Consider the following 12,894-nt stretch of genomic DNA (forward strand, 5'->3'; position numbering starts at 1 on the left):
ATATACTAACTTTTTTTATTTGGATTCTCTCATGTGTAAAAGTGATAATGTGATCATATTATTTGATCACAGCCACTTATTTAAAAATCATATATTTTTCTTTCTTTTATATCATTATTAATGAGTGATTGTGATCAAATAATATGATTATATAGTCATTTTTACACATGAGAAAATAGACTTTTTAAAGTCTATGACCTAATTTTTAAAATGACTTTTCTAAAAGCCTAAAACTGCTGTGTTTAGAAAATAGAGTAGGTTAGGTCGGGCCTAAAGTAGGTTAGACTGTGTAGGCTCCTGATAGGATACCTGACTCATTTACATCCCTAACTTGTGAGGATAATAAGGAGAAGCCAACTTGCCTCAAAAAATAATTAGCGTTAGATTAACTAAAAAAAAACTATATCCCTGAAAATATTTTGAGAGAAGTTTATGAGTAAGGCCCTATTAAACTTCAATTCCATTTCTACGTCCATACTAAACCCCATTTGGGAACATTGGCGGGACCGAATCTGTAAAGTAGCCCAAATTGTAAACCCAACCATCATTGGGCTAAAAAGAAAGCCCAGTATCTACCACCTTACTCAACTCACCGCTTGCGAGTCATAACAAACCTTCACTCTCGAAGCACAAAAGAAGCTTAGGGTTTATAATCAACGCGTTCCCTTCCGTCCCTTCCGTTGAACGCTTCTCTGATCTGATTACTTCATCGCCGTCGTCACCATGGTTCGCTCTTATTTTTTTTTCATCACTTTGTTTGAAGCTTCTTCTCATTTTTTGAACTCCCATGTATTTTCTGATTTTTATTTTTATTTTTTTGTTCTTGTTCTGTGTTTGTAATTGTAGCCGCAAGGGGATTACATAGAACGTCACATAAGAGATTATGGCTACCGCCTGGATCACTTCGAGCGCAAGCGCAAGAAGGAGGCTCGTCAAGTTCACAAGCACTCTGCAATGGCCCAGAAGGTTTCACTAACTCCATGTTTTATCTTAATCTTTTTTTTATATATTTTTTATTGCATTTAATTTTATTTAAACTAGTCGATAGTTATTTAGTTGTATTGTCATAATTCTAATTGGATTTTTGTTGATTCGAGTGGAACAGACTTTGGGTATTAAGGGCAAGATGATTGCCAAGAAAAATTATGCTGAAAAGGCATTGATGAAGAAGACGTAAGTTTTTTTTTTTTTTTTGTTATTTTTTGGGGGTTGTTTTAATATTTTGACCTTTTTTATCCCCTGTCTATTTGTGTTTTGACCATGTTTTACTATTTATTTATGTTATAGCTTAGCTTGTGTGTCCTGATGCAGTAGTAGTATTTTCGTTAATTGTGGTTGATTCCTTACCTTAAATCGGGATTGCTTTTGAATGGCATGTTTATTCAAGACTTTTTGGCTGATGTTAGATAATTAGCACAGTAGTTTTTCATCGTTATACATTTATCCATACGGGAGCCTTGGCACAAGGTTGGTGTTTTCGCAATGTAACCTTATCTGGAGGTCACATTTTCGAATCATGTGATCAGTCTCTCTTGTAAATAGCAATACATGCTAAGTCAACCTACTATAGACCTAGATAATGGGTGATCCCCGTGCAAATGCAGGGTAAGGCTACCTACATAATGGGTCTGACTTTTCCTGGACCTTATGCAGAGCTGGAGCTTTTCTTATAGACATTGCCCCCCCCCCCCCCCCCCCCCCCCCTTTTTGAACAATCTATAGATTTGTCTGTTGGTTGTCAAATTTATGAGGTAATGATTTCACTATTGTGTATCAACAGTTTGGCCATGCATGAAGAGTCGACCTCTCGGCGTAAGTCTGATGATAATGTTCTAGATGGAGCTGTTCCTGCATATCTTTTGGATCGTGAGAACACGACCAGAGCCAAGGTATATCACACATGTGGTATTGAAAGACAAACAATCCTGATTTCTGATTCTTTTGCACTATCTTCTTGTAAGTAACATGACGAAGTTCTATTTATAGGTTCTCAGCAACACCATTAAGCAAAAGAGGAAGGAGAAGGCTGGGAAATGGGATGTTCCTCTACCTAAGGTGAGATTGCATTCTATACTTTGTGCCGATGATGTTAAATGATGTCTCTTACTCAAAATTGGCTACACATTCCTATTTGATGTGTATTTTTTGTTTCTTTTGGAAGTGAAGGAGTTGTTCCTTTTGAGTAATTACGGGAGTGTATGTTTTCCAATTTCTTTAGGTTCGTCCTGTGGCTGAAGATGAAATGTTCAAAGTGGTCCGGTCTGGTAAAAGGAAGAGTAAGTATTATTTTCATCTTCTTAGGTTATTCTTGTTTAGCTATCCAAATTTAATTATTGACTTCTGTTTTTGTCAATGCCAAATGATCAAAATGGTATAAAAAATGTTATTTTCAAGTACCTGCTACAATACATGATTGTCAATTGTTTATCTTTATGGAAATCATGTTTGTATACAATTCTTTGTTCCCTCCTTTTCTCAGCTTGTTTATGGACAAAGCCACCATATTTCTTTGCTTGAGTAGTTTGATGTTCTTGCATTCTTGTGGTTTCAAAGCACTAATTCTTAAATCATGGTCTTGTGATTTTATTAAATGATCAGAGAATTTTCTTTCATGTTTGTAAAGGTGTCTTACTGTTTGTTCTCTGTTTCTATAGTCCCTTAGTTTGTTGTAAGCACTTTAAGCTTTAAAGGGGGGCTATTGGACAGAATGCGTAATGATCCTTGCCAGAAAGGCGTCTGATAGTATATGGCTCATTGTTTTGCAGCCAAGCAATGGAAGAGGATGGTTACAAAAGCTACATTTGTTGGGCCTGGTTTTACCAGAAAACCTCCAAAGTATGAGCGGTTCATTCGTCCTACAGGATTGCGGTTCACTAAAGCTCATGTCACTCATCCAGAACTTAAATGCACATTTAATCTAGAAATAATTGGAGTGAAGAAAAACCCTAATGGTCCTATGTACACCTCTCTTGGTGTCATGACCAAGGGAACTATAATTGAGGTATGTATATTTCCTGCCCTTTTAATTGAGGGTTATTTTCATACTCAAAATTTAAGGCATCTAATTTGATCCCAACTTGCCCTTTTTATTAGCTGCTACTGAGGTGTAATGTGAATAATATGAATTATTATCAAAATGGGCGTTACTTATTTCCTTGCTTACTGTAATTTCAGGTGAATGTCAGTGAACTGGGTCTGGTCACACCTGCCGGGAAAGTTGTTTGGGGTAAGATTATTTGTGTTACTTGTATTTTGGTTTTGTAACCATTTGCCGAAATTTTATCTGAAATTCTTTAAATTAATGCGTTGGATTTCTGTTTGCCATGAATTCAGGTAAATATGCCCAGGTTACCAATAACCCAGAAAATGATGGTTGTATAAATGCAGTTTTGCTTGTTTAAGGTAAATAGAAAGGATTGGAGTTCCAACTTGACTTCAAAAGCAGTGGTCAAGTGCCTCCTATGATGTTTGCGGTCTTGTATGAATCACTGTATTTCCATCCCAAATGTGCGAGGAAAGGTTATACAATCTTTGTTGGTACCTGAGATTTTGTATGGAAAATAGTGAAGCATTTTTGTTTTCGGAATTAATACTGACATGTTCTATTATTATTCTCATTATTCGGATAGTCAATCCAATGATCAAATTTAGCGCTTTAGCATTTTAAGTTAACTATTGTACAAGAGTTAGACAAGTGAGGTAAATTTATAAAGTTAAGACGCAGTATTGTAGGTAGTTGCACATTATGTTATGGTAGAGATATTATCATGTCATGTATTGCCAAGTTTTAATGATGAACCACTAGTGCATTTCCCAACGGATGTATCAAGACAGGCTTTAAGTTAATTTTTCTAATAAACTTTTGAACCCTATACCTAAAGGAATGGATATTTCACAATCTGGATTGTTGATCAATATTTGAAAATCTAACTTGGCTACTGTGACCGGTAGTATTTTCTTTTTGTTTTTGTTGTCTTTTTGGAGAAGTCTCAAGATTAGAATGTCGTTGCATTCATAGTGCAATTGAACTAGTAACCGCTTTTCATCGCTATTCAAAGGTTGGACCGAAAGGAGGGGTTGGTGGCTGTCTTTCCTTAAATTTTAATTTTTTAATTATTATTATATATAAAATTATATTCTTATAATATTATTAGATTATTATTGTTAATAATTAGTCATTTTTTCTACCCAATATTGATTGTCTCAATTCTCAAAGAAAAATTATTAAAGAGGTAGATCAATTGCTATGGAATTGTTTTAATTTAATTAATGGTCTTGAGTTTGAGCTATGAGTATGTAGCTGTGTAAAACACTTAGTATAGAGAATTTTATTGCATTTGTGATCTTATCTGGCTCAAATCCTATTAAGTTGGTACTGATGATTTATTTCCAATGTAAACAATGAGGAGGGATACTCTTACTACTAAATTTTTTTACTATTAACTTATTACCTATCTAATCACCATTAGATTAATATTTTCTCTCTCTTCAAATTTTTTTGGCTAAATTACATATTACCACCCTGAACTTGTATTTTTTTTAAAAGACCACCCTCTACTTTCAATTGAAGCATTTTACCTACTGACACTTTTACCATTGTAACAATTAAGCACTTCTGTTACATCCATATCCAAGTCCGTTAAATGATCACGTGACATAACCAATTCTAAAACTACAATTCCTAACCTTCTACTATGGAGAAACTCATTCTCTTCTTCCTCGTCCTCCAAGTTTGACGCATTAGTCTAAATTGCAAATTAAAACTCGTTGAAAACCAACTTTATCCAATCAGTCAATTCGGACTCATCCACCATGAAAGCCCCAATTAGCTTATCACAATCTCTAATCAATTGGTAATTGTCCAAGAACCCTGCGCCATAATTGTCATCCCTATTCGCATCACTTCCATTGGGATCATCACAAGAACAAGCAGCAATGGAGGTCTCGGAACATGATAATCGTTCCCCAATACAATTTGGCATTGCCCTTGTGTCACGAGCAACAGTAGCTGGAAACGAATGTTGCTTATCTACTTGATCAAGAAACAAGTTATCATAACAGGAATTAGGATCCTCTTGTGTAACAGAACCATCGCATTCCAGAAAATAATTTATATTCACCATGATTGGTTATCACTTATCAGGATAATAAACTTTGCATTTGCAAAAGTCTGATCGTGTGAATGACCTCTAGATCACATGGCCAAAAGATTAATGTTGGTGCCAATCTTACCTTCGTTATTAGGCTACTAGTTATATTAAAAATTATTAAGTGACTTTATTTATCTAACATAACTTTCTCCTGTTATTTCAACATCAGAGGCGAGAATCCAAATCCTATTATCAAGCATACATGAGTTGCTATCTGCATGATTATTGTTCCTTTTCTTTGAGTATCATACAAGTATTGGAAGGAGAAACAAACAAGGAACTCCCTAAGCAAATAGCCAAACTGGTGGTGGGTGATTAAATTTGAGCTGGAAAGTCACCGGCGACTCACCTTTGGAAGTAAAAGTGAAGCATGAAGGTCGAAGTGAATTTGCAATGAATAAGAAGGAAGAAGAAAATAAATCTGCATAGGGTTAGATTAGACTGCGGCAAAGCTTGGTGGAAGCTATGGTTGGGATTTAAGGAACTGAAGTTTTATAACCTGTGCATCACGTGATTATTTGACGGATTTGGATGCGAATTTCACAGAAGTACTTAATTGTTACTATGTTAAAGTGTGAATAGTTAAATTGCTTCAATTCAAAGTAGAAGGTGGTATTTTGAATAAAGGTGTAAGATGGGGGTGGTAAGATGTAATTTAGCCAATTTTTTTTAACATTATCTCTTTTTGATCCAATGGTGATGTGATGGGTAGTAAGTTAGTAGTGAGAAATTTTGGTAGTTAGAATATACTCACTCGTAAACAATTATCTCACTTAAAAGTTTAAGTCATTAGATGAAAGTCAATTAATGGTTTTGTATTATATTTTTTCCAAGACGCCCTCTCACATAAACGTGAAGATACTTATCCGTGTCAATACCAAGAAGGTGTATAATATTTTTAATTATTTTTTAATTGAATGGAGCAATGAAAATTAAATTGATCACATAGCTTTTTTGGTAGGCAATTGATCACATAGCTTTAATATCATATAAAGAATCATTTTAATTCAAAAGCTTAAGTTATTTGGTAAAGTTATATTAATGAATTTATATTTCTGTGACACGTCTCATCGCACAAAAGCCAATTGGATTTGAAGAATGAATGATGTATCAAACTCGACTTATCTGTATTAAATTTTTTCATAATATTTAATTATTTTTATTAATAAAATAGGGACAGTGAGAATGAAACTGACAACCATTCAGTCATATGTCCACTCTCATACCATATAAACAACCATCTTCTCTAAAAGTTTTAAGCTATTAGATAAAGGCCATGATTTGATATTATATTTTCTGTTTTTTTTTTTTAATGTATTGAAAAATCTTATCCACTATTTCTTGTAAAGGAGTCAATGAAACTTGATGTAAAGATGACACACTCTAAGCCATTAATCTAAATTTCTTGTACTTGTAAATATCAATAAGTTTCCGAATTTCTAACGGATCCAAGTACTTCGATTTCGGATTTAAATTTCTCCACTAACTTTCAGGAATTGAACATATTACTAACTAGATCACCAAAAGACCAATAACTCCTGAATAAAAAAAATAATAGTTATACAAAAAAAAAAAAAATACATCCTCATTTATCTTATACAGTAGTATCCATGCCACTGAAGAACGTCCCGCAACAGCTCACGATTTTCGTGCTTTATGCCTATGATCTATATAGCACCGATACGGACACGGGACACGAAACACGAGACACGAGACACGATACGACACGACACTTGAATACGTTAATTCTAAAAAATGTTAAATTTCGACACGTTAGGACACATTTTGATATTAAATATTATTTTTAATTTGTATAATGTATATTATATTTAATACTCAATAATTTAACACAAAATAAAATTAAACTTATAATACCCATCAATTTTGCAAAGAAACATAAGATATCCCAAATATTTATATTAAACTCAATAAAATTGTAATAGTAATCCAACAAATCTAATAATTGGAACTAAAAATGCAATGTAACGTAATCTTTGAATCTTTTTTTGAGTCTCTACAACGCGTGTTGGAGTGTCGGAGAGTGTCGGGAAGTGTCGGACACGACACGTCAGAGTTTTTGAAGTGTCGGTGCTTCGTAGCCTATGATGTTAGTGTTCATTTGATCAAACAATGTCACGCTCAACATCCGTAGAGGCCTCAAAGCAAAGCTAACCTCGCCAAGAAATGTTAAATTTTTTTATATTTTGGACCGGAATGCTAGACGAGTTAGAGTAAACAAGAAAATAGATCCAAATAGTAACCCCGTTTCATATCTTGTGCAACAATACAGACAAGTATAAACGTTAGAACATCATGCAAATCCATGAACTATAAAAAATTTCATTAAATTTTATATTGCTTACACACCCAGATAAAAAAAGCGCATGCATTGGAATCACATACCGAGGATATTCTTACCAAAATATTCAAACAAAGACAATGTTTTATCACTGAGTGACAAGCTGAGGAGATTGACGAGCATGATCCACAGGAATTTGAGGTTCAACCACCTGCAGCAAGCCAGTCGTCAACCTTCCTGTCAAGTCTTCAACTTGTACCTTCGCCACATCCCTCCTCATTCCAATGTCTGCAGCATACCTACTTGCACAGTACACTCCAATGGCTGTTGCTGCCATTCCATAAACATTTGTAGTTACCAGACGAAGAGGTGTGGATAGAACCGCAGCAAGAGGTCCCCCAATGATGGAAACTGCTTGGCCACTCTGCCCAATTCCTTGAACAACTAGAAGCCCGGTTTTGCAATAGATGGCAAAATCTTCACAATTGTTCTTGAAAACATTATAGCATCCGAAGCCATTTTCATGCAGAAACTTAGCTCGATGGACTACGATATCATTTTGGTCAGATACTGCAAGAGTACACGTTCCACCACGGGCTTTTGCAAGAAAGAGAGTAGGGGAGACAGCATACTCGAACCGATAAAGGACACCACCGGCTAGGAAGCAGTTCAGGCATGAGGAGAAAACCCCATGTGCCTCTTGGGGCGCCGTACAAGTTGGACAGCTTTGGCGAGAGTTGGCTGGTCCTGAACTAATGAGGAGAAGATCTATCACAGTGCCGGTTCCTACTTCTTGCCCACGTCTAGTGAAGTGAATGACTTTGTCATCGCCGACATAAATGCCTGTTATTCATTCAGACACACGATAAAAGATTCTGTCATGACACAGACAATGATCTATAACATTAACATCACCTTTATCTCAAAATAGTTAGGGACCGACAATGGTCTACAAATGAAGCATACATTAAAAAAAATGAAAATTTAAGAAAGAAAAAAAGAAAAAAATCGAAGTGAGAAACTCTAAAACCAGAGCACAAGAAGAAAAATGTGAGAGCTGGAAAGTATAGAAATAAGGATGAGAACTGAGAAGAATTAATAAACAATGTCAAGATCTCCAATCATAAATCACAAAGATATCTTCAAATAAAGAGATTCTTGTGAACACCAAATGTGGTTCTGCATTAGCCATGTGTCTCACTATTGTCTTCTAATTAACCACTACATTTTTTATTTTTTTTGTGCTAATCTTCGGTAGTGTATAAATATTGAAAGACAATGATGGCTCACATAGTTGACATGGCACAAGTTCAATAGTACAATGTAAAAGTATCACATGGCATTGCCAGTTATTGCTTTCGATGTTCTAATGGAATACCACTCACCAATCTTACACCCAATGGACCTAAAAATCTCTTCTCCACTAGTAACCTCATCACTTGTTCCCTCAGTATATGATTTTCTACTTCCATCATTTGTACAGCAAAATGATTTTTTTTTTGTCCATTATTTAATCTCATTCTATATCATGCACAACCATCATTTAATCCTGAAAATTTGTGCTACAAACTTAAATAAGACTTCAAAGAATCGAAAAATGGTCGTCAAATCATCCTGACACACAGAAGTCAGAACACTTACCCTGTTTGGATGAGAGTGAAGAAAATGAGGGAAATGAGAGAAAATTCTGAAATTTGAAATGAAGAGAAAATTTAGAATTTCTTCGATACTAGAATTTTCGAAATGAGAGAAAATTCTGAAATTTGAAATGAAGAGAAAATTTATAATTTTTTTGTTTCTAGAGTTTTCTTTCTTCCTTATTTTCCTCTTCAACCAAAAAAAGAGGAAATTTCAAACTTTTCAAATTTTCTTTCCTCCCTACTTTCTTTCTTTCAATCCAAATTCTAAACATAGGGTATGTGGGACATCTTTGGATACAATTGACCACTAACAACTGTTGAATATACAAAAATTGCGAAGGCATCCAGCCCAATAACCTTTTAAAAAAAAAAAAAAAAAAAAATTGCTTTTCATCAAAGCACAGAAGCCAATTGTCTCCTTGTATGCAATGCTATCCAAGACAAGTTTTATTGAATTATTTTCTCCAAGAAAAACAAACATTTCTTTTGTCTTCAAGGGTAAAGTAAAGTCACAGTCTAATGGCAATATAATATATGCAAAGTCATAGCACAGGCCCTCAAAATGGTATATCTTTCAGATACGTCACCAGTGTGTTCCGTTCCCTTTTTTGTTCTCTTTCCAATGTTTAAGGTTCTAAATTGAGAGGGCCAATAAGGCCAAGTTCCACTATTTGAAATCTTAACTTCCACACAGTTAATAAATAAAACCTTTTTTTTCATGGTTGCCTTCCATCAGAGAGGTAAGCAAGAGGGTATTTCAAGGGATTAAACAAAACTTCACCAAAAAAACCTAAAAAGATAAAAAATAAAAAATTATAATATACTTTACTTCTATGGATATCCAAATCATGAAGAGAAGAATAGAATCTAAACCCAAACTCTTTTAACATCTCCTATTTCATTTTCTCTTCAACCACAAACTCAAGAAGCAAGATAAAAAAGATAAGAGAGAAGAGAGAACCGTGATGGGCATAAATATAAGCAGTCCTCCAAGAGTAGATGTGATCCCCTGGTTTCAGACTCTCTCTAGTAACTCTGTGCATCCATTGTTCCGGTTCACCATTTTTATTTTTATTTTGTTTTTTTGCAACAGAAAAAACAACAACAAAAACAAAATCAAAATCCCACACATAAAAACCATAACAAAACCAAAATAGGAAGAACGAAAATTAAGAATACCTGTTGGAAAGCAACCCCATCTCTGTTACCGTTCCAAACAGAACAGAACAACCTCTGATTCCTCTCTCTCTCTCTCCCTCTCTCCTTCTTTGTTAATGCGCGTAACGTGAAGAGGGGGGAGGGGGAAGAGAAAAGAAAACACGGTTCTGTATGAAATGACGGTTGTGCCCTCCGTGGCAACCTGGTGCAACGATGCTTTTCCTCTTATTAGACGTGGAGTAATGGCGAAAAAAGTATCGAAGCCCGAGAAGATAAAACTTTAGGGTAGAGACAGCAACATGCAACTTGTATAATTGTATTTGCCTGCGTATCCGTTACGCGTAAGGCGTAACCTATTGGTTTTTTTTTTTTTTTTTTTTTTTTTTTGTGTTCGAAGTACGGTTCGTGAGGCTGAGGCTAACTCCTCTTTGAAATAAAATGTACCTCTAACTAAAGTAAAGTATCTTAAACACTCAGTTTTCAATTGAACTATTCTTGTGGGCTATTCTAATGGGAACTTTTTTAAACTTACTTAATGTTGAAAATAAACAAAATCGAATTATAAGATCTATTTGATTGTATTTTAATTTTTTTTTCTTAAAACTGTTTTGTAAAATAATTAATTAAATATGTGTTTTTTTATTTATTTAAAAGTTAAAAGTCAAAACGAAATAAAAATAATTCATATATGTTCTCTAAATTTCTTTTTAAAAGTAAAAAAATAAAAATTATAATTTTTAATTTTTTTACAAAAAGGTCTTATTAGACATTTTTTTTCTAAAAATAAAAATATTATTTTTCAAAAGAGATTTTAAACAGGCACATAGTTTCGTGCGAATTATTTGTTTTTCTTTTTCTTTTGGAGATTATATTCGCTGGTGTTAATTTTAAATCTCTATTTACTTGTTCTACCTAAATAATAAATAATATCTAATAATTAAAATTTTAAATAATATAATTTTAATAATTTAAAATTTTTCATTAAATTCATTTTAAATAATAATAAAAATTAAAAATTATTTTCATTTGTCTTATATGATCTTTTGGAATTTTTATAAATTTAAAAATATTAAATTTATTGTTAATAATACTTTTTTAATTTTTAATTTTTTTATGAGGAAGGTTATATTCACATCGTACTTTTTGTTTACAACCTCTTACAATTATATCTTAACAGTTGATTTTTGTTAATCTAATGGTTATAATTTATTAGTAATATTTATTAATTCCAGAAAAATTATAATCGTCAGATTGACAGAAATTAATGATTAAGATGTAGTTATAGGATGTTGCAAACAAAAATAGGTTGTATGTATTTTTTTTTTGTCCAACAATTTAAAATACTTAATAAAAATCGAGAACGACCAAAATTTTCGTCAATTAAAATATAAACTTCTACCGGCTCGACTTCTTATATCTCATAACTTTTGAAAATAAAACAATAGCAGATCAATCCTCTAAAAAAAAAATCAACTCATAATGTTTCACGAATCAATATAACATATAAGCAATTATAGACTTTTGTAGGAATAGCACGACGTATTTGAATTTTTTTGGATGAATATGAAAATAAAAAACCAATAACCAAATTATTACCAATGATAAGAAAAATAAAAATTATAAACTTATAAGAATTCCAAAGATTGCATCAAATAATTGAAATGTTAATTATTATTTGATTGAATGAATTTAATATTATTTTTCGAAATAATAATAATTTTGTTCTTTAGTATCTTAATTATTAGATATCAATTATTATTTAAGATATTAATTAATATTTACATAGAGTGATGGGTAGCGGTTTATCAAAAAAAAAAAAAAAAAAGAGTGATGGGTAGCAATGTAATTTAGAACAAACAAATATGATTATTACGGCACTATCATACCAAAATTTCATTACTATTTTATACTTCTATTATTTAATAAACAAATTAGTAATTTAGAAAAATATTTCATAACGTCAGTTACGATGCTGAATGCACTTCAATTTTGTTCAAACCTAAAAGAGTTACTAGTGAGGCTAAGAACATAAAATAGTAATGTCAAGATGGGTCGACACAACACGATGACATGAATTTGACATGACACGAATACATGCAACTAGAAGTGACAAAGTGGACAGCCCACCCTACTTTTGAAACGTCCCGCCTCACTCCACTTTTGAAATGAGTTGTAAAACTCAGCTCGCTCCACCTTGTTTGGCGGGTGGAACTGCTTGGCCCGCTGAGCTAAGTTCGTTTTGCCGGCCCTACATGCAAATAAACACAACATGAATTTTTATTCGTGTCTGAATTTTTGATACGAACAAGACATAAATTTTTTGCGGATTGACCCAACACGACACGAATGACATGCAAATTATAGGTCAAAACAATAATTGACAAAAAAAAAATTAAAAAATTGGGTCAAAATTTAAAAAAAATAAAATGATAATGAAAAAATATAGGTCGAATTCGTATTGACACGATACGATACAAATTTTTTGAGAGTTATATTTTCCCAACACAAACACGACACGAATGTTTTTGTAGGTCAACCTGAACACAAATTTTCATGTCGTGTCACGGGTCGACCTACGTGACATAACCTATTTTGTCACTCCTAAATTTAATTGTATGAGTCATAATTTGCCTATCATCCTTAGCAA

The 12,894-nt window shown here is 33.1% G+C and overlaps 2 protein-coding genes across 2 annotated transcripts; one reads left to right on the forward strand and one right to left on the reverse strand.

Moving 5' to 3' along the window:
- The first annotated feature begins 601 nt into the window (after positions 1–601).
- Positions 602–3,809, forward strand: LOC133306631 (uncharacterized). The gene is made up of 9 exons (XM_061506950.1): positions 602–726; positions 847–966; positions 1,106–1,173; positions 1,781–1,889; positions 1,987–2,055; positions 2,219–2,276; positions 2,766–3,001; positions 3,175–3,226; positions 3,334–3,809. Exons 1-9 carry the CDS (start codon positions 724–726, stop codon positions 3,399–3,401), a joined length of 783 nt encoding a protein of 260 aa, XP_061362934.1. The 5' UTR covers positions 602–723; the 3' UTR covers positions 3,402–3,809.
- Positions 3,810–7,461: 3,652 nt separating this feature from the next.
- Positions 7,462–10,548, reverse strand: LOC133306621 (protein LEAD-SENSITIVE 1). The gene is made up of 3 exons (XM_061506941.1): positions 10,269–10,548; positions 10,051–10,124; positions 7,462–8,292 (listed from the first exon to the last, which is right to left on the reverse strand). Exons 1-3 carry the CDS (start codon positions 10,286–10,288, stop codon positions 7,598–7,600), a joined length of 789 nt encoding a protein of 262 aa, XP_061362925.1. The 5' UTR covers positions 10,289–10,548; the 3' UTR covers positions 7,462–7,597.
- Positions 10,549–12,894: the final 2,346 nt, after the last annotated feature.

Source organism: Gastrolobium bilobum, unplaced genomic scaffold, assembly GCF_033153095.1.
Source record: "Gastrolobium bilobum isolate Gb01-03AN ecotype WA unplaced genomic scaffold, APGP_CSIRO_Gbil_v1 utg2059, whole genome shotgun sequence".
NCBI classification, from domain to species: Eukaryota; Viridiplantae; Streptophyta; class Magnoliopsida; order Fabales; family Fabaceae; genus Gastrolobium; species Gastrolobium bilobum.